At 40.5% G+C, this 26,743-nt stretch overlaps 1 protein-coding gene and 1 long non-coding RNA gene across 2 annotated transcripts; both read right to left on the minus strand.

Moving 5' to 3' along the window:
• Window positions 1-1,736: 1,736 nt before the first annotated feature.
• Window positions 1,737-3,104, minus strand: LOC142176367 (uncharacterized). Its single transcript, XR_012704887.1, has 2 exons — window positions 2,850-3,104; window positions 1,737-1,992 (listed from the first exon to the last, which is right to left on the minus strand). It is a non-coding gene; the product is annotated as an uncharacterized LOC142176367 (long non-coding RNA).
• A 580-nt stretch (window positions 3,105-3,684) lies between these two features.
• Window positions 3,685-7,557, minus strand: LOC107783231 (uncharacterized). Its single transcript, XM_016604234.2, has 3 exons — window positions 7,120-7,557; window positions 5,830-5,896; window positions 3,685-5,658 (listed from the first exon to the last, which is right to left on the minus strand). Exons 1-3 carry the CDS (start codon window positions 7,434-7,436, stop codon window positions 4,126-4,128), a joined length of 1,917 nt encoding a protein of 638 aa, XP_016459720.2. The 5' UTR covers window positions 7,437-7,557; the 3' UTR covers window positions 3,685-4,125.
• Between the last annotated feature and the right edge of the window lie 19,186 nt (window positions 7,558-26,743).

A 26,743-nucleotide genomic window follows, 5' to 3' on the forward strand; every position in this document is an offset into this window, starting at 1 on the left:
GGAACCTTTGCTTCCTTTACCATTCCATAGTCACTAGAATCACTTAATTCTGACTTAATGCCACATCACTCCATATTCCCCCCTTTAGAGGTGTACTGAAAGTTGAAGCTACGAGGATCTACCTATAGATGTTTTACCTCTTCATCTTTGGCGTCGTTTCTCAACATCAATGATCCTTACTCGCCTCGCGGCAATCCTTCTGTACCAAGGATGATAAATCCCCTTACTCGCGAGGGTGACACTTAGCGTAACTGGAACATACAATTGCTTAATCTTAACTTTATTCACATTTCTTGCTTTAGGGAAGCGTCTTCCTGAATGATCTTTAAAGGTTATTCTTCTATCGTCCATTCTATTACTGCCGGAATGCAATCTGAAATTTTTGTGATGCCAACCATTATCAAATCACTCAGTTTCTAATTCATGTTTAGTTTATCTTATTCAACAATCCACACTAATTTCTATTATTCTGGGGTTTAATTCTCCCTTCTAGTAATCACGTTAGAGTCACAAACTTATTCCTTGAGATGAGGATATGACTTTATGTCATATACTCTTTTGTTGTCCTAAGTCTAATCACCTCTTGTATTTCCCTTCACTTGACTATAAACTCTGTAATATTGTCATTGTTTTTACCTACCGTTGTCATCCATGTATCACATCTTACTCATAATGCTTCATTAACTCTTTTCTTAATTTCTTGCTAATATTTTTGTCAATCATTTTCTTCTGAAAACTCGAACAGTACATTCTTTTGCCTTTAGCTTCCCTTTGCTCCATCCAGTGGCTCTTCAAGTTGCTTAACGTTCTCGCTTTACTAGGGACGCGAGCCACACTAAGGTAATATGTATCCCTTCAAGGCTTATAGTGCATGTCTTTGTAGTACTCATATATGGCTGCACTATTTTAAAGTGTACCATCTAGGTGTCTCACAAGGAGATCTATTAGCACATTTGCAATATCCTTCGGAAATGTCAACTGACACAAATAATTCGTCCATCATATCTTCTTATGCTACTTCTATTAACCCCCATAGGGTACATCTAGAATGACTGCGACCAATTGTATATACCTCTGTTACTATTGAATATAAATCAAAAAGCTTATGTTCCTCTACCTCAACTATAAACGTTGTTAACCTTCATTAACTGGGCGCCTTGTACCCTTCTTCATCTTGCTTATTTTGCTTGTTGAAACTTGTATTTATCTTCTTAATATCTCATTATCTTTCACCATAAAGATGGATAGGCATTCTTGCCTTAAGGCTTCTTATCAGAAAGCTTACACCTTTCAGTACACCCATGATCTGCTAAAGACCTCACATTCACTTATCATAGGCATCATATAAAATTCCAATTCCTCTGACTCAGCTTTTCCACAACAATCACTCTTTTGAACTTTCTTTCTGGATATAGGTATCGTCTTATTACGAATAGGATTTAGGAATTTAAATTCCTATGACTGAGCTCTACCACATGATCTAGAGTAAGAAGAAAGAGTGACAATCCTAAATGCCCTGTAGCCTCCTGCTTATAAGTGTGGTGCACGACACACCCATAAACAAGACTCTAATAGACACGGCTTGTAGAATCCCTAGGACAGAACTGCTTTGATACCACTTTTGTCATGACCCAAACCGATGGGCCGGGACGGGTACCCGGTACCTTACTCAATCGAGTACCAACGTAACGTATCTTTCTTAATACATCATCATATACACATGCATACGAGCCTAATAAGCCAACATGATCCTTTATAAACTCAAAACATAGGCCGACAAGGCCGTACAATCTTTTATGTACACGACATATGTCTACAAGCCTCTAAAAATACATAAATGTCATAAGGGTCGGGACAGAGTCCCGCCATACCAAACAATACATGTCTAAATCATACTAACCAAACGAGAAACTCCGAAGCAAATGGAGCACACCAACATCTTCCGCTGAGCTAATAGCCTACTTGGAGGGCTCTCGACCTGTCTATCGGGACCTGCGGGCATGAAACGCAGCGTCCCCAGGCAAAAGGGACGTCAGTACGAATAATGTACTGAGTATGTAAGGCACATAAATAAATACATGAGAGATATGGAAGACATATAGAGTACATGACTCAACCTGTAAGTCTGAATAACTTTGTAAATCATAAATTACTTTTAACGTCATGCATATGCGTATGAATGTCATGTCGTGCATAGGTACATGTTTCATAATATCATCAGCCTCTGAGGGCATCCCATCATATCATATCGGCCACTGTGGGCAAAATCATCATCGTATACCAGCTGATCAGGTGGTGGTGCGTATATAATGCCATAACCTTTCCCATATCCCATATACATATATACATACATATATACGCATATATAACGCCGTTTGTATCATACTTACACATATATGCGTATATAACGCCGTTTGAATCATATTTTGGCCATTGTGGGCAACATCATCATCATATACCAGCTGATCAGGTGGTGGTGCGTATATAACGCCGTAACCTTTTCCCATTCCATATACATATATTTACATATATACGCGTATATAACGCCATCTGGTCATGGGTCAATGCACATGAATGCAATACATGAAAAGTACGTCAGTAAAATCATTCGGAAGGTCATAAGACCACTTTGCCTCATGAGCAATATCATAAAGTAACATCTTTTTAACTTTCGTATTTTTCTGAGACCCATGAACAGATGATAAAATATTATGACACATGGGAATTAAAGAACATAGATATTTCTATTACTTCTATGAGTAGAGTCACTTATGGAATTTGTGCATTTGTACGTTTCGTTCATATCGTATGGATCATGCCAAAAGAAAGAAGGGATAGCCTTAGCATACCTGGAGTAAGGAAAACTCAGTATAATACTTTACTGAAAAACCTTCGTTGATTGAGCTAAATTTGCCCCTGCTTCTTTAGAAATTCACGGACGAAATTTTATCTGGTTCCTTGAATTTCTTTGGAACGATTCACGTTTTTTGGCTTTGATGGAATAAAATTCTGCATTAGGTTCCTTGAATTTCTTTGGAATGATTCATGTTTTTTTGGCTTTGATGGAATAAGGTTTTGCTCCTAATGTCTTTGGTTTTACCAAAGACAGAATGTGTGTTTTATATTGAATTTGCTTTCTAAGTCTTATTTTGCTAAGATAAGAATTAAATGTGTACATTAGTCATCTTTCTAGTTAGCCATTTGGCAATGGTGATGGCTTAGTCATTTCCAATATTGTGGATTCTTGCCACGTGAGGTGGGGGTGGGATATTAATTTTTTATCTACTTATTAGTTAACTAGGTAATGTCATGTTACTCGATAATTAATCAAGTACCCGTATAATTTAAATATTACCACAAATTACTTAAAATTTTATTTATTTTTAAAATACTTCATATATACTTTATATATTATACTACCATGGTCACATGGCACCTTGAATGGTACTAGTTCATAATTATCGGGTATTATCGCTCGACCCGTATTTTATTTCAAACTGTCCACTTTCAACGAAACTCGTTTTCTTTAATCTGTGTACCCATTTATCCTTCATAACACTTATTTATCGCTTGTATAAATAGCGTAATCCTTATAATCTCCAAGTAATCTTTTACTTGGACTGATGTCAATTACCTTACGACAAATCTAACGTACAATACTACAAGGTGCAACATCGTCGTAACTTAATAGTGCAAAGCATAAATCCACCGTAATGTAATACTGCTGGGTGCAACACTGTCATAACTTAATACTGCAAAGCGCAATATCGACGTAATAATGCGGGGCGTAACAATTTTCTTATACCCTGTCTGTCAAACCTCACTCTTTCTTTCTAACTCTCAAATATATTTTTCCTCTGAGATTGGTGTATAAAATGAGAGCCGAAGCTCTCATTTTATTGGCAGAGCCTCGCCTACTACATTTGACATTGCCTTCTGCACGCCTACCGAATTTGACACAAAAAAGAAAGAAATGTTTATGGGATGGACCCCACAAGATCTACATCGCAGCTGGCGGACATGCATCATTCCTTTGGAGATCCAACTATACATATATTTATTTATTCAATTTTGGTCTGACACTTATTATCTTAGTAAGTTCAGTAGTATATCGTGTTCCCTGATTTAAAACTTTGAATCCGCTAATGTGGGAAGGGAGAATGCTTTTAAGCACAAGTACCAGATTAGCGCTAGTAGTCCTCCCAAAAGCACTCTCCTTCCCCTGGTGATTGCAGCTACATCATCCAGGTTCATGAGCTTCGTTCGGTACCTCTCAGTAACATTCACTACAGAATCATCTTTGCCATCATTAGTCTGTTGGCAACTTGTTATGTCGAACTCATTCCAAGTGCTTTTCGAATTGCAGCATGTCTCTTCATCTTCAGTTTTCATTCCTTCTTCCTCTTCTTTCACCTTCTTCTCTTTAAGTTTCAATAAAAGTTCCTGGTTTGAGTCAGCTGGCCAAATTTTTTTACTGTTGGATTGCTCGGAGGAGTTTTCTGCTCCTTCCGAGATGTCATCTTCAACTTCCTCTGCAACATCATCTTTGTCAACATCTTCTTCTTCTTCATGAACAAAAACACTCTCTTCTAATTCATCCTTCACTTCTCTGCTTCGCGCTTCCAGGTCCTTCTCCACTACTACAGCGTCCATAGCTAGCGTCTCTGAGGCCTCAATGTCGTCCTCTGACCCATTTCCTTGACAATCGTGTTCAAAACTTTGCTTCTCAACCAACTGAATGTGTGAATGCACTGCTTCTAGGCTATGTTCTCCGCTAGCTGCAGTATCCATTGCATTTGTTTCTTTTATCACTTGAATTACTTCAGCAGAATGCTGGTCTGAGGCATTTCTGACTTCAGAGGCTCCTAAATATAAGGGGCTGTTTTCTAATATTACCTCCTCATAGCAGGAATTCACTTGATCAATCTCCTGGGAACACTCTTCTTCATCACTAAATTGCAATTGTAGATTGCGCTTCTTGGCAAATTGATCAATCTGAATTTCTGCATCAGTACATTGTTCTTCAAAATACAAACTCTCCCTATGGTCTTTATCCTCATCTTCATTAGCTGTCTTTACAAATTCAATAGCTTCAACGACTTGATCTTCTTGATCAAAGTCAGAGGTCAGATTTTCGTGCTCGAAAAGGGGCAGATTGTATAACTGTACTGGTAAGACTTGTTGCTCACAGGAAGTGCTGCTCTCTGGTAAAGAACCATCAGGGTTGAAAATTTCTTGTTTCTCTTGTTCTTGAATTAGATCCCTTTTATGTTTATCTTTGTCAATTTTGCCAGTATGTTGCAGCTCACTTACTTCTCCTTTATCATTATGTTTCTCGTCAATCAAGAATTCAATTTTATTATCCACTTGAGAAGGGTTGTAGACTATTGTGGCTAGAGCTTGATGCACATCAGCTACCTCAGTTTTCTCATTTCCTTGGATTACCTCAATTCCTACTTTGGAAACCTCATTCGGTTCTTGATCAGGATCAGGGAGCAATGATATCTTTGTGTCCAATGACTCCAATTCTTCCTTGTCAATGGGCAATCTTTCAAAAGATGGAGACTCTTCTTCTTCTTCTTCTTTCGGATGATTAGAGGCTATAGCATTTTGGGAGTCCCTTTTTTCATCACCTCTCTCAAGCTTAGGCTTCTCATCCTGGACCAAATTGCTAGTCTTATTAGATATCAAGTTGTGATGCTATTTTTTCACTTAAAATATGTTCAACCTTGTTCAAAAGATTGTGATTTTTCTCAATTCTTGGACCATGCTAAATGCACTCATTTTATTTTTATTTTTTTCCCCAAAGGAATGAGATTGCAAATATACCTGGATCGAGCATGGAGTGGAGAACAAGGAGGTGGAATCATTGACAGACAACTTCTCTACCCCATTGCTGAAATTTAAAATCGATTGACATTCTATTAGCTGGATACGAATAAAAAGGCTACAACCTCTTAGAATCAATGCCCAATTTGTTATGAGCAGGACATAATGGAAGAATAAGACTTGTATGAGCAATGTCAATTACTCTTTCTGTCTCAAATTAATTATGTGTATGCTTCTCTAAGTTTTGAACTATGTGAATTTTGACCAACATTTTAAAATGTATTTTTGAATTGCAACTTATGGAGTACTAGCACGTTTGGTATAGTTTTTGAATGCCAAAGTTATAATTGTAAACTATTAAGTTGATTTAATCTAAATTAGCTTCGAAGATTCGTCAAATCAAATTCTCGAAAAGCAAAAAGGGACAGTACTTATAGCCTGTTTGACCAAGCTTCTTTTTGGCCAAAAGCACTTTTGGCCAAAAATTGAGGTGCTTGGCCAAGCTTTTGGAAGGAAAAAAAGTGTTTTTGAGGAGAAGTAGAAGCAGTTTTGGAGAAGCAGAAAAAAGTAGCTTCTCTCCAAAAGCACTTTTTTGAGAAGCACATTTGAGAAAAATACACTTAGAAGCAGTTTTTAAAAGCTTGACCAAACACTAATTGCTGCTCAGAAGTGCTTTTCAAACTAATAGCCCGTTTGGCCAAGCTGCAAAAATCAGCTTATTTTGAGAAGTGTTTTTTGAAAAGTGCTTTTCTCAAAAGTACTTTTGGTGAGAAACAGTTTGTGTTTGACTAATTAGTTTGAAAAGCACTTCTGAGCAGCAATTAGTGTTTGACCAAGCTTTAAAAAACTGCTTCTAAGTGTATTTTTCTCAAAAGTGCTTCTCAAAAAAGTGCTTTTGAAGAGAAGCTACTTTTTTCTGCTTCTCCAAAACTGCTTCTGCTTCTCCTCAAAAACACTTTTTTTCCTTCCAGAAGCTTGGCCAAACACCTCAATTTTTGGCAAAAACTGCTTTTGGCCAAAAATAAGCTTGGCCAAACAGGCTATAATTAGCCAAACACAAACTGCTTCTCACCAAAAGTACTTTTGAGAAAAACACTTGTGAAAAAAAGCACTTCTCAAAATAAGCTGATTTTTACAGCTTGGCCAAACGGACTATTATTTTGGGACGGCAAGAATAATAATTGAAATAAAAGTTTAGTACTAGTTGTTGTTGACATGTTGTCGTTATACTTTCATAAGACATGACTTTGTCAGGACTTTCTTAATCTATTAGAAACTTGAATTACTAACCTAGACGGTTGCTGCTGCTCTATGCATGGAGAAGAGTCAGGTAGAAGAAAGTGAGGCCCTTTACTTGATTCATCTTCAAAATTCCCATTCTTCTCTTTCTTTGTAATTCTTTGAGTGGATTTCCTTCCCTTTCTTTCAACCAAGAATGCAAAACCTAGAGCAGCTGTGATAAAAACTCCACCTAACAAAATGACATGACTAGCAATACCACTGCCGTTTTTACTTGAGCTTATTTTCATTATCAGCTTCTGATTCTGCACGTTGATTTGATTGTTCTGTGATTTTTTCTTGGACTTGGAGTACTCCATTAGTATCATTTATCTCACGGAGCTGCTGCTCCAAACTACTTGGGGGTGGAATTTAAAGGAGAATGGGTTGTTTGGTGCGTTTCTCAAAACACTTTGTTTTTCTTCTTCTTGGGATTATCGACGTTAGACAGTGATGTTTTACTACTACTTTGGAAGAGATTTTACTGATGCAGATTTTTGCTGCAGTTTTGATCTTCTAGAGCAGGTGTGTATATGGATCGGGTCGGTTCATTTTTTATCAAAATCAAACCAACTCAATTATTTTGTTTTGGATTGGTTCGGTTTTGTCAGATTTTCGAGTTTTTCGAGTTTTTTGTTACATGAATATTATTTCAATCTTACTTTGTTAAAGTTATAGATAAAGTTTTAATAAGTGAATATAAGTTTAGTAAAATTTAAAAAAAATGAGAAACATATAATATATTAAAATAATCTTATGTGAGAATTATTTTAGTAACACATGATAGTTATTTTCTTAGTCATCTAACAATAATTTTTCGTTGATGTACGCTTTAAAGTTTAATCGGATTTAATAATTAAACATAAAAATTAATATGATACCTAAATAATGATATGTTCTATTTAAATTTAAATTACCGAAATACTATTTCAAATTCGAAAAAGACATAAAAAATCTTGACATATTTAAAGTAAATAAAAATAATGCACTTTATAGTTATATTAAATATTCCAGTTCATGAGAAAATCCCAAATATTTCTAGAGATTTTTTTAAAGAAAATTCTATATAAAGTCTTGAAAGTATATATAAATATTATATATTTATATGTCGCTTTGGATCGAGTTCTTTTTACTCAATACCAAACCAAATCAAACCAAACATAATAGGGTTGTTTTGATTTTTCGGTTTGGTGTGGTTTTCCGATTCAGTTTGAACACCACTAATTTAGAGGTTGAAGCAGACCGCTTATATTAGCCACATGAGTCTAATATCCCATTTAGCCAAACTCCTAAAATTAGCTTATTTTAAAAAGTATTTTTTTCAAAAGTGCTTCTTAAAAAAGTACCTTTAGCGAGAAGCAATTTGTATTTGGCTAATTAATTTGAAAAGTACTTTTGAACACAATTAGTGTTTGGCCAAGCTTTTAAAAAATGTATCACGGTGTTTTTTCAAAAGTGGTGTTTGCAACAAATTATATGTGATACAAAAATAAATTACAATCACAATATAAATATGAAGAAACATAGTTTTATTGATAAAATGATGAGGGTAACATACTGTTTGTTCCCTTGATTCTTCTCTCCTGATTATCTTCGTGATTCGAGGGAACAACGTGTTTCTCGAACGTAGGATGATGCAAACCTTCATGGAATGTATTTGATCTCCATGAAATTATGTCTATCTAGCCGCATCTTGATCTCTTCGTGAATATCCCATGAGTTTATGGGATTCTCGATATGATCTCCATTTTTGAGATATACCTTTTAAGGAGAAATGTAACTCTTTTTATAGGAGTGACCTAGGGTTATGATAGAGTAGCCTGATCGCTACCTACTCCGCACTACTAAAAGGTAGGAAGATAGGGTCGCAATAGCTTTTACCCGATTTGTGGGTCGGGATCGATTTTCACAGGGAGCTAGGAATGGAGTCGAGTATCTATTTAGATTGGGATTGTGTAATTGTTCCAAATGTCACTTCCAAACATCTTTTGATTTTTATTTAACAAACTAATATTATCAACTACTAATTAAAACTAAATTATGCTAATGAGAGTTGTATCTAATGGGTAGAACGACACTAGTGTAGTGACTTTCACCTAGGTGGCTAATTGACGGGTAAATGCTTCTAAGGCTCGATTGACATGATTGGGGAAATATTCTATAACCGTTGCACAATTTTACCCACTCTCACACCTCTCGGTAGAGAGAGTGATTTTGCCCAATTGACTCTCTCGAGACCAAATGGGTAGGCAAATTAGCTCAAGCAACTAGGGTTCAAGTCGGGTAATTACTCTCTCAAGGTTTAACCCTTTAATTGGGACTATCAATTCTCTTGTGTCCATCCCAATTCCTTGTTGGGTCAATTTTGGAGACTTAGGCTCTCTTTCTCAAAAAGAGCCAAGTCAACTTAGCACAAACCAGTGTTTGCAACCACCAATTCATTGATTAAACCATAAAATTGACCCAAATAGCAAACACCCATAGTCAATCTAACCCTAGATGGCAACGCCCATCAATTACCCACACTAGGGTTGAGCCACAACCCTAGATAATGTGTTTAGCTACTCATTCTTGAAGAAGAAAATAGAGAAATAGATGAAGAACAAAACATATTAATTAAAAGCTAATGTAAATACAGAGAATCTATCGTTAAATCTAAGTTAAGATGCCAAAAATGGCTACACAATAGCTTCTCACGAGCGCAGCTTCGTTCTGGAAATAACTGATACACTAAAAATAGAAAAAGGTTCTATTTATACTAAGTTGGAAAAACTGGACAAAAATGCCCCTGCGAGGTCAGTGCGGGCCGCATAGAATGGACCACAGCCGCACTAGGCTCTAGGACTTGAAGTCTTGGCTCTCTGAACTCAAGCTACATGGAACCGTGCAGAATGGACCGCGACCGCGGAGGCAACTAGCGCGGTCCGCACAAACATGACGGCAGACCGCATGGGTTTGAAGTTGGCACTGGACATCTCTCTGATATTTTCCTCCGCGGACCGCACAAATGGTAGTGCGGCCGCGGAGCCTTCAGTGCGGACCGCGCAAGATCGATTGCGGCCGCACTGCCTTGAAGCTTGATTTGCCAGTTCTCTGAATCCCCTAGTGCGGACCGCACAAAGTGTAGTGCAGTCGCACTAGGCCTGTTTGTCCTTAGTTTGCCTTGTCTTTGGTATTTCAGCAGGTTTCACTCCTTTTGAGCCGATCTTGGACATTTCATCACTTTGTCGATCAAACTTGCAATCATGCACAACTTATGAGCCTATTGGTAAGAATTTATAATCAAAGCGTAAGCAAGACGGAGCATGAAACACGTCAAAATCCCTCGTTATCAACTCCCCCAAACTTAAGCTTTTTATTGTCCTCAAGCAAACAAAATAAGACCCACCCCTTAAGGGAAAATCCAAGTATTTTCAGCTATCCTAAAGTAGCCTCAGCTAGCATCAATTGGGACTAACAATTGCCCTCAATACAAATGGATCATTAACAACATTTAACCTTTGAAAAACCATGGATCAAGTGTGATACACGAGCATCAAGAGTTGACTCATTACATCAAAGAGCTCTCTCAATTACTTTGGTCATTGTGGAACCCAAACTCACACATCCTCAACTCTCCCTAAGCAAACCTCACCTTTTAGAGTATTGGCACACAAACCGAGGTTAATGGGAATTTATTCATCTCTCTCAAGAAAAGGTTTCAAGTCCGGCGTTAAGTACCATATGCTTGCCCCTTATGTAAGTATCCACTAATGTAAGCTTCATTTAACTCAAGATCATATAGGGCTTTTGTGGAGTCATTGTGAAGGCTTTTGGTTCAGGGTAGGAAATGTTTTGTTCAAGTGGGTTCCATCTTCCCTTAAGCACTTCTTTTGAATGATTTGGCACAGTTTTCTTGACTCGTTGAGTTTTCTCACTTCTTTCTAAGGGGTTAGAGAGACGCATTGTTGCTCTTTCTTATGCAATTCAAAACGTTTCTCCCTTTTCAACTTTCCATACCTTTCTTTCTTTTGCTTCTCTTGAATCCCTTTTTATTCTTTTTCACATTGAGTTTTCTTTTTGTCTTTTTCTTTTCTTTCTTTTTCGTTGCCTTTCATTTTCTTCACTTTTGTACCTTTTGCCACTTTGTTCCCTTCCTCGTCTCTCCCCCCAAACTTATACTTTTGCCATGTGCTCAAGGAAAGATCGGATGCCAAGAGAGGGTATCTTTTAGAACGGGTATAGGCTTGTATCATGGTTATTGAAAGAAAAAGGTCTAAGGCTCAAAAGGGTTAACTAGGGATCATATCATTGGTAGGCTATGGAGTTGTTCAACTATCATTTGGATCAAGGAGAGCCTATAAACACTTCTCAAGTCAAATTTCACTTAAGATTTCGCCTCACAAACATTCAGGGCAAGTTCTAGACCAATGGCTCGGGACTTGGACTCGCAATTCGATTTCTCACCACACAAACTAAAGGATTGCTAAAGACATAGAGTCGGGGGCCCACAACAACCTTAGACACGATTTGAGCACACAATGGTCCCAAAAGACCACTTGATGATTGTCTGTCAATACAAAAGTCTCAAGGTCACGACTTTCACCATCCTAAACACAACATTTTGTCTTTGACCATGGGATCAAAGACAAATGTGCTAGGCCCAAGTGAAGCTTTGCTTGAGGTACCCTTAACTATAAACTACCAAAAACAAAAATGGACTCAAACCCTTAAGAAGGTTGTCACGCCATCCATCATCGGGAAGAGCCACCCGGTTCACACAATACTCTACCTTTGGAAAGAACCGTGACATTAAGAAAACCAAAGGCTTATTGAAAGCGTCAAAAATGAAACAAAAAGCTACGAATATAATTAAGAGCTAAAAATGAAAATTTTTGCAAAAATAGAAAGAATATATACAATAGGGGAATTGAATATACAACAGGGAATGAATATATACAGTGATGTAACTTTATATACAGACCAAATGAAAGATAAAAAGTGCGATAAAAGTAACTAAATGTAAGATTATATACAGACCAAATGAAAATCAAGAAAGCATAGACTAAATCAGTATATATACAATCATCCAAAGATAAAGGGCGCACCCCCTCAAATAAAAGTTGGCATTGTCCCCAATTCCAACTAAATCAAATAAGCACCAAAAATAAAATAGAGAAAGGATATGAAGACTCCCTAAGCCATGTCTGTCTGCATTGGATCATGGGCGGTCCCTGGGTCCTCTGTATGCTCGAGAACCTCAAATTGGTTCCTGGTATCCTTCTGCTCAGCTGCTGGGACCTGGGCCTGGACCTAGACAGGCTGTGTATCAGATACATCTTGTGGCTGACTGGAGGAAGCCTTCGGTTGGTCCGCCAACTGGATGACGGCATCATCTGCGCTCGGGATCATCCTCCTCCTTTTCGGAGGTTGCTGCTCCTGCTCCTGCTGTGGCTCTGCTGCTGGAGCTGGGTCCTCAAACAATAAGTCTAAAGGCAGCTGGTCTGCCTTCAGTCTATCCACATCCGCCCGTAGCTTCTTCACGGACTCCTTGGAGGCCCATGTCTTGCGTAGCTTCTTGTGCTCCTTGGCAAACACCTTCAAAGCCTTGCCATGTGAATCCACTGCCTTAGCCAAGGCACCCTGAGCACTGAAGATCTTCTCCTGGTTTTCAAGTATCTTCTTTAAGGCATCCTCTATAGACTGTGGGACCTGTGCTGGCTGTGGTGCCGACTGAGCTGCTATGGTGGAGGTCAAGGTAGACAACTTGGAAGAAGCAGTATACATCCAGTTGTTTAAACTTTGAAGTGTCTGGCTCAGCCGATGGGCAGTGATAGGATGGGTCCGAGTAGATGGAATCTCTGTACCCGCTGATGTGGAAGGGCCTGGAGGAATATCTGAAGTGGACGGTCCGAGAGGCATCTCAATAGAGGTAGAGGCAGGCTCAATAGGGGCCTCTACCATAACTGGCTCTTCAGACTGGCCAGTTGGGGTGGAAGCGGGTGCCTTGTAGCTCTTGTCCTTGGGGTTGTTTGGTCCCCTCAAACTATACCATGAGAATGGAGCTGTAGCCTTAACCTTGATGTCAAACCGCCTTTTATCTACCTTCAAATCTCTGAAGTACATGGTCAGGGTGTTGGGGAAAAGGTAGTTCCTGTCAGTCTCAGTACCCACAATAGAGATGATGCGGGACATCACATTTCCCATATTGATGGGGTACCCTGCCATGATGGAAGCAACTAGGACAGCCCGATGGAGAGGTAGAGTCTGATCATGGGAAGTGGGGTCTAATCGACTGCATACAAACATCTCCCAACCCCTCACCTCAAAGTTAAGAGTCCTCTGTAGTATCTTTACCTTAATAGTCAACCACTCCGGAACGGTACCTGGGATTGCCAGGTACTGAGCTAACCATGGATGGACCTCCTCGCCCATCTCCAACTTTGCCATATTGGGTCTCATCCTCTTCATTGAACCCCAAATACTCATTTAGCGACTTCCCGTCGAACAACACCTTTTTGTTTCAAACCTTGGTCACTTTGGAACCCTTGACGATGTGGGCTACATTACAGTAAAACTCCTTGACCAAGTGTTCATTTGCCTCCACACAGTCATCTATAAAGTGCTCCCACCCCACTCTTGTTCTAAACTGTCTATGCACATCGGGGTTTAGGGGTAGAATATCTCTATCTATGAAACTCCTCTCCAAAATCAGTTTTCGCATCGGCTACCACTCCCTGAATTTGTGGTATACTACTTGGCTTATAAACCTATCTTCCCAAACTTCGGGTTTCCTAGTACGGGCAATCCCCCCAACCTGAGGCTCACCCCCTTCAGGTACCTCCTCATCTCCCTCATCACCTCCGCCTGCACTCTCCCCGGATAATGAAGCTGTGGGGGAGGTGGAGTACTTGCCACTGCCGACTGCTGAGCCCTCAGACGACTCAGAAGGTATATGCTCTGGAGCTTGGGCAATGTGTGATTGTGAAGGAGAATCATCAGTCAATCCGAAGTTGGAGACGAAGTGAGTTGGAACTGAGTCAGAAGAGATGTCTTGGGAAGGCAAGTACTCACTCCCCGATTAATCACAGGCTCTGTCACCTGCCTTGATTGCTTTCCTCGTGTTCTTTATGTTATGTCTAGCCTGGGAAGTGAGTTTTACCAACCTTTGCATCCCTCCCTGAGAGGAATCACCTCGGCCAGGTTGTTTTGAGCCTTTACCTCGTTGTTTAACCATTGTCTGCAATCACAAGCATCTGACATTATTAGTATCAACAGAGACAGTGAGACATTAGTGCAATAAGAATTGCAGAACAGAAACAAACAGTTGCAGATACAGTTGAAGAAACAGGCCAGTACGGACCGCACAAAAAGGAGTGCGGCCGCACTAGGGTCACCGCGGACCGCACAGAAACAACCGCGGTCCGCACAGGGGTGGGACTTAGAATACCCCCCTCTGAATTTGATCATCGCGGACCGCACAAAATGGTACCGCGGCCGCGGTGGGCCAGTGTGGACCCACAAAATGCAGTGCAGCCGTACTAGGCTTAAGGTCACCTTGCATAAGTTCATCACCGCGGTCTGCACAAAGTGGTATTACGGACCGCACAAGGGCACCACGGACCGCACAAACACGATTGTGATCCGTGGGGGGTGCCCAAATATGGTACTGAGTTAGGGTTCCTAATTTTTGATATTTCAGTTCAAATTTCACCTAATTAAAGTCCCTACTCAATTACCCAATGCATTATACTCATCAAGCACCCAGACATTAACATTTGAACTAACTAACCTAAAAACTGAAGATATACGGGAGGAGAAAAGCTACCAGCTAATAGAAATGAAACTAAAATGAAATTAAACAATTAAACTAAGAAGAGTTATGTGAAATGTTACCAGATATTGAGCAGGAAAGAATCAACACAAAGCAAACGAGTAATTACGAGCAAGGAAGAAGTATGAACAGTGATTAGTCTCTTTTGAGTGTAAATTTTTTGCGAAAAGAGTAAACAGGGGTCCCTGAGGTCTATTTATAGAACAATCGCTGGGACCCATTCTCACCTACCAGCGCGGCCGCACAAAATGGACCGCGGTCCGCGCTGGGTTTGTTTAGAAGAAGTTTGAGAAGGCAACCTCTGCGGTCCGCACAAAATAGACCGCGGCCGTAGAGGTCCACCGCGGTCCGCACAAAATGCAATGTGGCAGTGGTGGCAAACTTTAGAGACTCCTCATATTGGCTTACACCAGTGCGGACCGCACAAAATGTAGTGCAGCCGCACTGGCAACTTCAGAGACTTGTTCAATTTTTCCATCATGTCTTGTACTGCATCAACGCAACCCTGTAACATCTCAGAACTAGTGAGACCAAAAATCAATCCTATACTACAAAGAAAATAAGAAGAAAAAGACATGGGTTGCCTCCCAAGAAGCGCCTGATTTAAGGTCGCGGCACAACGCATGTTACCATCACATCACTGGAGATGAAGGAGCGCCACCATGTGGCTGTCATCAAACTTTCCAAGTTAATGCTTGACCCGGTGCCCATTAACTCTGAAGACTTCACCATTTTTGTTTTTCAAATCAAGAGCACCAAAAGGGGTCACAAACACAACTTCAAACGGTCCACTCTATTTGGATTTGAGCTTTTCTGGAATCAGACATAACCGGGAGTTGAACAAGAGAACCAAATCACTTACGTTGAATTCCTTTCCACGAGCATATTTGTCATGAAGGTACTTTATCTAGTCCTTATATAAGAACAAACTGGAGTAGGCATGGAATCTAAATTCATCGAGTTCATTGAGTTGTTCAACACGAAGATTAGCTGCAACATCCCATTCAAGGTTCAATTCCTCAAAGCCCACATGGACTTATGCTCTAACTCAACTGGAAGATGGCATGCTTTCCCAAATACCAACCGATACGGAGACATCCCAATCGGAGTTTTGTAAGCCGTCTGATAAGCCCATAGAGCGTCATCCAACTTCTTCGACTAATCGGTCCTATTTGTATTGACCGTCTTTGACAAGATACTTTTGATTTCTCTGTTGGAGACTTCCACTTTACCACTAGCTTGAGGATGATAAGGGGTCGAAACCTTATGATTGACATCGTACTTGGAAAGCAATGTGTCGAAAGCTTTATTGCAAAAGTGAGACCCCCCATCACTAATAATCGCACGGGGAGTGCCAAACCTTGTGAAAATGCTCTTTTTAAGAAATGCAACAATACTCCGGGCGTCATTGTTAGGCAAAGCCACGACTTCAACCCATTTTGAGACATAGTCAACCGCCACGAGAATGTAAGTATTCCCACAAGAGCTAACAAATGGACCCATGAAATCGATTCCCCAAACATCAAATATATCCACTTCAAGAATGGTATTGAGAGGCATCTCATCCCTTTTTGAAATTCCGCTCGCTCTTTGGCAATCGTCACACCTCTTTGCAAAATCACCCGCATCTTTGTACAAGGTGGGCCAAATAGAATCCACAACTAAGACTTTTGAGGTGGCCCTCACCCCACCATGATGGACACCACAGGGTGAAGAATGGCAAGCCTATAAGATACTCAATTGTTCTTCCTATGGGACACATCTACTAATCATACCATCCGTGCAAATCTTGAATAAGTATGGCTCATCCCAATAGAAATCCAAACTATCCCGCTTGAGCTTCTTCCTTTGGTTAGAAGAGAGCTCACACGGGATTAATCCAGTCACAAGGTAATTGGCAACATCGTCAAACCATGGCATATCATTCATTGACACCGCAAGGAGTTATTCGTCGGGAAATGAATTATTGATTTCAAGGCCATCACAAGGCCTCCCCTCCTCCTCCAAACGGGACAAATGGTCTTCCACTTGGTTCTCACTACCTTTCTGGTTCACAATTTCTAGATCAAACTCTTGAAGTAGTAACACCCATCTCATCAATCTTGCTTTGGAATCTTTCTTTGTCATCAAGTATCTAAGGGCGGCATGATCGGTGTGCACTATAACTTTGGCCCCCATAAGATATGGTCGAAACTTTTCCATTGCAAACACTATAGCCAACAACTCTTTCTCAGTGACTGTATAGTTCCTTTGAGCCTCATTCATGGTCTTGCTTGCGTAGTACACCGGATGAAACATATTGTTACCCTTTGACCCAAAAAGAGCCCCAACCGCAACGTCACTTGCGTCACACATGAGCTCAAAAGGCAAGCTCCAATTTGGTGCGGTAATGATCGGGGTAGTGGTCAACTTAAGCTTGAGAAGCTCGAATGCTTGCATACATCCCTCATCGAACATGAACTTTGCATCCTTTTCTAGCAATTTGCACAAGGGGTGTACCACTTTTGAAAAATCTTTTATAAACCTCCGGTAAAAACCCGCGTGCCCAAGAAAACTCCTCACCCCTTTGACAAAAATAGGGGGAGGAAGCAATGAAATCACCTCTATCTTGGCTTTGTCAACTTCAATCCCTCGCTTTGAAATTTTGTGACCCAACACTATACCCTCTTTAACCATGAAATAGAATTTTTCCCAATTGAGTACGAGGTTTGTGTCTTCACACCGGGCCAACACTCTATCCAAGTTACCCAAACAATCTTCAAAGGAATCACCAACCACACTGAAATCATCCATGAAGACCTCCAATATATCTTCCACCATGTCGGTAAAAATAGCCATCATGCATCTTTGGAATGTCGCCGGAGCATTACACAATCCGAACGACATCCGAGAGAAAGCGAAGGTTCTATACGGACAAGTAAAGGTGGTCTTCTCTTGGTCCTCTGGGGCAATTAAGATTTGATTATACCCCGAGTACCCATCCAAAAAGCAATAAAAAGCACGCCCCGCAAGATGATCAAGCATTTGGTCAAGGAATGGGAATGGGAGATGGTCCTTTCGAGTCACATTGTTTAGCTTCCGGTAGTCCATTCAAACCTTCCAACCTGTGACTGTCCGAGTAGGAATAAGTTCATTGTTGTCATTGGTCACCACGTCATACCACCCTTCTTCGGTACACATTGCACCGGAGAAGCCCATGAGCTATCAGAAATGGGGTATACAACCCCGACATCCAACCATTTGATCACCTCTTTCTTCACCACTTCTTGCATAGCCTCATTCAATCTTCTTTGATGCTCCAAGGAAGGCTTTGCATCATCCTCCAAGATAATTCTGTGCATGCAAAATATAGGGCTTATTCCCTGAATGTCAGCTAGAGTCCATCCAATTGCCCTTTTCCGCTTTTTAAAAACCGCCAAAGTGGCCTCAACCTGCATGTTAGTAAGGCAAGAAGAAAGAATAACTGGTAAAGTAGAATTTGAGCCCAAGAATTCATACCTTAGGTGTGGAAGAAGTGGTTTTAACTCCAACACCGGTGGCTCCTCAATTGTTAGCTTTGTTGGTGGAGTTTTCCGGTTTTCAAGATCCAAAGACAATTTCCTAGGCTCATAAGAATAAGAACCCATCCCATGTAATGCCCACTCTACTTGCATCCTCATTGACATCAAGAATTAATAGCACAACCTCAAGAGGATCCTCCACATTGATCATAACACTGGTATCATCCACAATCACAGCTGTGACAAGGTCTACAAATGAGCACACCTCGGTTCTATTAGGTTGATTCATATATTTGCAAACATGGAAAATGACCTTTTCATCTCCCACTCGGAAAGTGAGCTCACCCGCTTCAACATCAACTAATGCCTTCCCCGTTGTAAGGAAAGGTCTGCCCAAGATAATAGGAACCTCATAGTCCACTTCACAATCCAAAATGACAAAGTCGGCCGGCAAAATGAATTTGTCCACCCGGACAAGCACATCATCAATAATTCCCAAAGGTCGCTTCATTGATCGATCCTCCATTTGAAGTCTCATTGAGGTTGACCTAGGTTACCCGATACCCAAAGTTTTGAAAACCGAGAAGGGCATTAAATTGATACTAGCTCCCAAGTCACATAGAGCCTTGGCAAAATCCGCACTCCCAATGGTGCAAGGAATGGTGAAAGCACCAGGATCTTCAAGCTTCGGGGCTATTGAATGCACTATAGCACTGACTTGGTGAGTCATCTTTATAGTTTCACAATCCATAGAACGCTTCTTTGTAACCAAGTCTTTCATGAATTTTGCATAACCCAGCATTTGTTCAAGTGCCTCCACCAAAGGCACGTTAATAGATAAGCTCTTCATCAAGTCAATGAACTTTTAAAACTGATTATCATTCTTCTGCTTCGCGAGCCTTTGAGGATAAGGTGGAGGTGGCCTTGGCAAAGGAGCCTTGGCTTTTGGCACAACCGGCTCTGGCATGTCAATTATGTGTTCCCTAGACGGGTTCACATCATTTTGGGTTTCCACCTCGACTTCTTGAATATCAATCCTCACTTCATTGTTCACATTTTCATCAACCACATATTCAACTACCAAAAGGACTTCGTCATCTTGCAACTCAACATCATCATCCACGACTTGTTTTTGCTTAGAGGCATTCACATCACCGCCTCTCCCACTTCTTGTTGTGACCGCCATAACATGATTGTTCCCACCCTTCGGGCGAGTATTAAATGACTGAGAGATTTGGCCTAATTGCACCTCCAAGTTTCGGATAGAGGTGTTGTGAGAAGATAATTGTGCATCCGAATCAGCATTCCTTTTCATCATCTGCTCGAACATCATTTCAAGTTCTGCTCATATCATTACCAGAAGAACTAGGACCTTGAGAAGGGAAAGGGGGTGGATTGTTTGGTTGTTGGTACATTGGGGGCCTTTGAAAGCCTTGCCCCCGGTTGCCTTGGTTTCCATTGTTGTTCCACCCGCCTTGATTGTTGTTGTTACCCCAATTATTGTTATTTCCATTCCAATTGCCTTGACTTTTGTTTTGATTACCTTAATTGTTGTTTTGGTTGTTGTTGTTCCAATTACAACCACCTTGTTGTTGATTGCCCCAGTTTCCTTAGGGTCGCCATTGTTGGTTTGAATAGTTGCCTCTATTGCCTTGATAGTTGTTGACATATTGTACCTCTTCACTTTGGTCATCATAACCATCATTTTGACACCCATCATATTCATCAACAAACTGCTAAGAATTTCCTTAATTTTGTTGCCTCCTTTGCCTTCTCTTGTTGACAAGCATACTAATACCCTCCATGACATTCACTTGGCGAGGATTTTGAACTTGTTGCAACTGTGCCTTAGCCAATTGGTTCATAGTAGTAGTAAGCTCAGCTATCGCTTGCCCGTGATCATGTAATTCCTTGTGCAAATAGATAACCGTAGGGTCACCTTGAGGCACATTTTCTCTACTCTGCCATGCTGAAGAAGTGTCCGCCATTTCATCAAGTACATCACATGCCTCATCATAAGAAAGTTTCATAAAATTGCCCCCGGCCAATTGGTTCACAATGCATTGATTTGTAGTATTTATGCCCCGGTAGAAGGTTTGTTGGATCATGGCCTCGGTCATATCATTATTTGGGCACTCCTTTACCATCGTTCTATACCGCTCCCAAATCTCATGCAAAGGTTCCGTTGGCTCTTGCTTGAAGGCCAATATTTCATCTCGAAGTGCCGCCATATGACTAGGAGAGAAGAATTTGGCAATAAACTTATCCTCCAGCTCATCCCAAGTTGTGATGGAATTGTTGGGGAGTCTCTCGAGCTAGTCTAATGCCTTCCCCCGAAGTGAGAATGGGAAAAGTCTCAATCTCAATGCATCTTCGGATACATTCGTCTGCTTGCTCCCCCAACATGTATCTACGAACCCCTTGAGATGTTTGTAGGCATTTTGATTTGCAGCGCCTGTGAAGTACCCATGCTGCTCAAGTAAGGTCAACATCACATTGGTTATCTAAAAGTTGCCCGCCCGGATTCGGGGTGGGACAATAGCACTAGCGTAGCCCTGGTTCGGTAATACTCTGGGAGCTACTCTTGGAGGAACCGGGGGAGGGTCTGGAATATTGTCATTTGGATTAGCATTGGCAGTTCGGCCTTTTCGTTGACCTTGAGGTGCAAGAGGCACCTCATCTTGCTCAAGATCATCTACCTCCTTCCCCACTATTACGTTTCCAAGAGGGTCATTAGCGTTGTTTAAAGCCATGTTGGTACCTGAGTAATGACACAAACAAGTAAGTAACAAAGAAGGAAAGAAGAACAATGCACAAAACTAACTAAATAGATAGCCAAAACCGTTAGTTCCCTGGCAATGGCACCAAAAAGTTGATCGCTACCTACTCCGCACTACTAAAAAGTAGAAGAGAGGGTCGCAATAGCTTTTACCCGATTTGTGGGTCGGGATCGATTTCCACAAAGAGCTAGAAATGGAGTCGAGTATCTATTTAGATTGGGATTATGTAATTATTCCAAATGTCACTTCCAAACATCTTTTGATTTTTCTTTAACAAACTAATATTATCAACTACTAATTAGAACTACATTATGCTAATGAGAAAATTGCTAGAGTTGTATCTAATAGGTAGAAAGGCACTAGGGTAGTGACTTTCACCTAGGTGGCTAATTGATGGGTAAATGCTTCTAAGGCTCGATTGACATGATTGGGGAAATATGCTATAATCGTTGCACAATTTTACCCACTCACACCTTTCGGTAGAGAGAGTGATTTTGCCCAATTTATTCTCTCGAGACCAAATGGGTAGACAAATTAGCTCAAGCAACTAGGGTTCAAGTCGGGTAATTACTCTCTCGAGGTTTAACCCTTTAATTGAGACTATCAATTCTCTTGAGTCCATCCCAATTCCTTGTTGGGTCAATTTTGGAGACTTAGGCTCTCTTTCCCAAGAAGAGTCAAGTCAACTTAGCACAAACTAGTGTTTGCAACCACCAATTCATAGATTAAACCATAAAATTGACCCAAATAGCAAACACCCATAGTCAATCTAATCCTAGATGGCAACACCCATCAATTACCCACACTAGGGTTGAACCACAACCCTAGCTAATGGGTTTAACTACTCATGCTTGATGAAGAAAATAGAGAAATAGATGAAGAACAAAACCTATTAATTAAAAGTTAATGTAAATATAGAGAATCTATCGTTAAATCTAAGTTAAGATGCCAAAATGGCTACACAATAGCTTCTCACGAGCGCAGCTTCGTTCTGGAAATAACTGATACCCTAAAAATAGAAAAAGATTCTATTTATACTAAGCTGGAAAAACTGGACAACAATGCCCCTACGGGGTTAGTGCGGGCCGCACATAATGGACCACAGCCGCACTAGGCTCTAGGACTTGAAGTCTTGGCTCTCTGAACACAGGCTCCGCGGACCGCACAGAATGGACCGCAGCCGCGGAGGCAACTAGCGCGGTCCGCACAAACATGATCGCGGATCGCAGGGTTTGAAGTTGGCACTGGACATCTCTCTGATCTTCTCCTCCGCGGACCACACAAAATGGTAGTGTGGCCACGGAGCCTTCAGTACGGACCGCGCAAGATCGATTGCAGCCGCACTGCCTTGAAGCTTGATTTGCCAGTTCTCTAAATCCCCTAGTGCGAACCGCACAAAGTGTAGTGCGGCCGCACTAGGCCTGTTTGTCCTTAGTTTGCCTTGTCTTTGGTACTTGATCGTAGGTTTCACTCCTTTTGGGCCGATCTTTGACATTTCGTCACTTTGTCGATCAAACCTGCAATCAAGCACAACTTATGAGCCTTTTGGGACTATTTTGTAAGAATTTATAATCAAAGCATAAGCAAGAAGGAGCATGAAATACGTCAAAATCCCTCGTTATCATAACCTCCAAGGAAAGCCTAAAAGACTCGGATATAGTCCAAATTTCATATGGGCTTGATCCATTAAAATTTCGATATCTACAAATGCCCCCTACTTCAAGCTTGTTGGCATGGACTTGTCGAAATGAGAGACAAGACTTGAAATACCAGGATAGTAGACTTCTTTGCATTGCGTCACTTCTCATTCACGTGGACTTTTTTTTAACGAAGAAGTAATCTTTCTTTGATTATTCTCCAAAATTGTATTTTTGAGTAATAATTCCATGATATAAGCAATCCTTCGCGCATCACCAAATTGCAGTAACTTGATTCCTTGTTGTTCATGAATTTTGCCACTTGGATCAGTTTTTCTCCTCGCAAAGAAATGGCACGTCAATATCTTTGGCAAATCACGTGACCAAGCAGACACTGGCAAATCCACGTGACGAAGCAAACACTATAGTCCAGTCGCTATTGCAGTTGAATTTTGACTCCAACAAAATGAGGTCTCCAACCACCAGTTTGACGTGCTATATTAAAACTTTACACCAACTAATTCTCATGAGGTGGTACTTGATTTTGGAAGCAATCTCAGAATTTGAGCCTTCAATGGATGAAAATAATATTCTTTACTCCACTTTGAAGTTTCACGGCTATGGTGAGATTATTTGGAGCATCCTCTCCGTTAGCTTGCGGATTTGGCGAAAGACCACTTGGACGTCCTTCTTACAGTTTTGCGGCTTTGATAGACGTTGCCCCCTGGATTGCAGTCCTCATTTGAGATTTAATTTTTTTCCCCCGGCATCTCCAAGAAAATGAAGTGTTCGGATCTATCGAAGCCACTAAATACCTTGAACATAGCCATAAAAAAAAGTTTGAATTTGAAACTTGTAGTGTCCGTTTGGATTGGCTTGTTTTAAGTACTTTTAAGCCGATAAAGTAAAAAATGCTTTTAAGCACTTGATTTTAAGCTAAAATGACAAAAACAAGCCGAAAGCCAAAAGTTAGAATTCCTAATTTATGACTTAAAAACTATTTTGGCTTAAAAGTCACTTAAAACAAGCCCATCCAAATGGGCTCGTAGTCTTTGACTTGCAGGATGAAGAGATGAATGGCAGAATTGGTCCCACTGAGCGTGCCAATTTATTTGCAACAAATTATATATGATATAAAAATAAATTGCAAGCACAATATAAATATGAAGAAACATAGTTTTATTGATAAAATGATGCGGGTAACATTCTATTTGTTCCCTTGATTCTTCTCTCCTGATTATCTCCGTGATTCGAGGGAACAACGTGTTTCTCGAACGTAGGATGATGCAAACCTTCATGGAATGTATTTGATCTCCATTAAATTATGTCTATCCAGTCGCATCTTGATCTCTTCGTGAATATCCCATGAGTTTATAGGATTTTCGAAATAATCTCCATTTTTGAGATATCCCTTTTAAGGGGATATGTGACCCTTTTTATAGGAGTGACCTAGGGTTATGATAGAGTAGCCTCCAAGGAAAGCCTAAAAGACTCGGATATAGCCCAAATTTCATATGGGCTTGATCCGTTAAAATTTCGATATCTACAAGTGGTTTTGGAAAGAAGCTATTTTTTCTGCTTTTCAAAAATCATTTATGCTCCTACTCAAAAGTATTTTTGTTCCTTCAAAAAGTTTAACCAAACATCTTAACTTTGAAAAAAGGGTACTTTTTGCACACAAAAGGAATGTTGGTAAAAGAAAAAAGCTTGGCGAATCATGCTATAAGTTGTATTTGTTGATAGTGTAAAAGTAGTTACTATTTATTGTTTTACATTAGTTGATAATAGAAAAAAGAAAATGAGTTAAAGTCAGTTAAATTACTCATAAGTGTAATCAATGGTTAAAACTGAAAATGAGTACAAATGTTGGAGGGAGAAATGTCGACCAGCTAAAGCTGTAGTCAGAATTTGATTTTTAAATCAAAGTTGAAAGGAATAATGAAGTAACTGGTGGACAAAATCCAAAGTGAAATAAAACAATAAAGAAGAAAAACAATATTGCAGAGAAAGAGGAAGAGGACATTTTTATTGAATTTTGGGATGATTTACAATGGGGTAAGACCCCTCTATTTATAGGAGAAAAATAACTTAGCCACAACGTAAAACTCTCTAAAAGATAGACATTCACTCTAATTGTAATTCTATTCATAACACTCCCCTTGAATGTCCTGTAACGACCAGACCGGTAGTTTTGGGCTCTAGCACGTCATTCGGCAGTTTGAGACCGTGAGCAGCTTCACATCAGGTATTATGACTTGTGCGCATGGTTGAAATTGAACTTTGGGAATTCGGAGTTGATTTTGAAAGAGAATTCCCATTTCGAAAGCTTTAAGTTGGAAGAATTGGCTAAGATTGGATTTTTGCGTAAACGACCTCGGAATTAGGATTCGAAGGTTCCAGCAGGTTCGTATGATAATTTCGGACTTGGGCATATGTCCGGATCGGATTTTGGAAGACCCAGGAATGTTTCGGCACCTATTGTGGAAGTTAGCATTTTTGGAAGAATTTCATAAGTTGGGTTGTAGTGCATTAGTGTTATCGATGTCCGTTTGGGATTCCAAGTCTGGGAATAGCTCCGCATGGTGATTCTGGTATTGGGAGCGCGATCGGAAGTGAATTCGGAGGACTGTAGGTCGTTTTGGAGTCATTTGGCTAAAGATAGAAATTTGAAGGTTTTGATAAGTTTGACCGGAAGTGGACCTTTTGATATTGGGGTCGGATTACGATTTCCGGAAGTTGGAGTAGGTCTGTAATGTCAAATATAACTTGTGAGCAAAATTTGGGGTCAATCAGATGGGATTTGATAGGTTTCGGCATCGAACGTAGGAGTTTGAAATTCTAAAGTTCATTAAGCTTGGATTGGAGGTCGATTCATGATTTTAGCGTTGTTTGATATGATTTGAGGCCTCAAGAAGGCCCGCATTATGTTATGGGACTGGTTTGTATGATTGGTTGGGGTCTCGGGGGCCTCGGGTGGATTCCGAATGGTTAACAAATCAAATTTGGAATTTGAAGAAGGACTGAAGCAGCTGGTATCTGGTATAACCGCACCTGCGAGGTTTTGGCCGCAGGTGAGGAGCCGTATGAGCGGCCTTGGTGCCGCAGAAGCGGCCTAGGAGCCGCATAAGCGGAAGTGGCTGGGCTAGGCTGGGACCGCAGATGCAATCATCTTGCCGCAGAAGCGGGACCGCACCTGCGGAAGGAAGGATGCAAACGCGGAAGTTAGGGGCCTGGAGGAGGACCGCAGAAATGGTTAGTGGGTCGCACCTGCGCAAATGTAGAAGCGGTCAAGTGACCGCAAGTGCGAAAATGCTGGAGGCAGTGAGGTTCTTTTAAATTGGGGGTTGGGTTCATTTCAACCCTATTTCTTCCATTGGAGCCGATTTTGGAGCAACATTGAGGTGCCATTTTCACTACCAAGCATGAGGTAAGTTGTTTATGTTAGTTTTGAGTTAAATACATGATTGTATATGGATTTGAGCATTAAAACTTGTGAAAAACTTGGGGTTTGAGGAAAGACCTAGAAAATTAGTATTCTTGGATTTTGACCACGATTTTGGACATGAAATTAAGAGTAAATTATATATATGTGTTCGTGAGGTTATGGGTAAACCTTATCTTCAAAAAATTTCAGAATTCGGGCACGTGGGCCCGAGGGTGTTTTTGTCAACCTTTCGATCGGGGTTAGGAATTGTTATAAATTGGATTATAATGAGTAATTGAACATATATTAATGGGTTTACATAATTATTGACTAGTTTTGGAGCGTCGTACGTCAAATTGAGTCTTCGAAGGACATGAAATGCCGGTGATGGATCTTTGGAGCGAGGCGAGTCTCCTTTCTAATCTTGTAAGAGGGAATTATCCCCATAGGTGAATTAATTGGATATGTGCTTCTATTTGTGG

This window comes from Nicotiana tabacum, chromosome 22 (genome assembly GCF_000715075.1).
Source record: "Nicotiana tabacum cultivar K326 chromosome 22, ASM71507v2, whole genome shotgun sequence".
NCBI lineage: Eukaryota > Viridiplantae > Streptophyta > Magnoliopsida > Solanales > Solanaceae > Nicotiana > Nicotiana tabacum.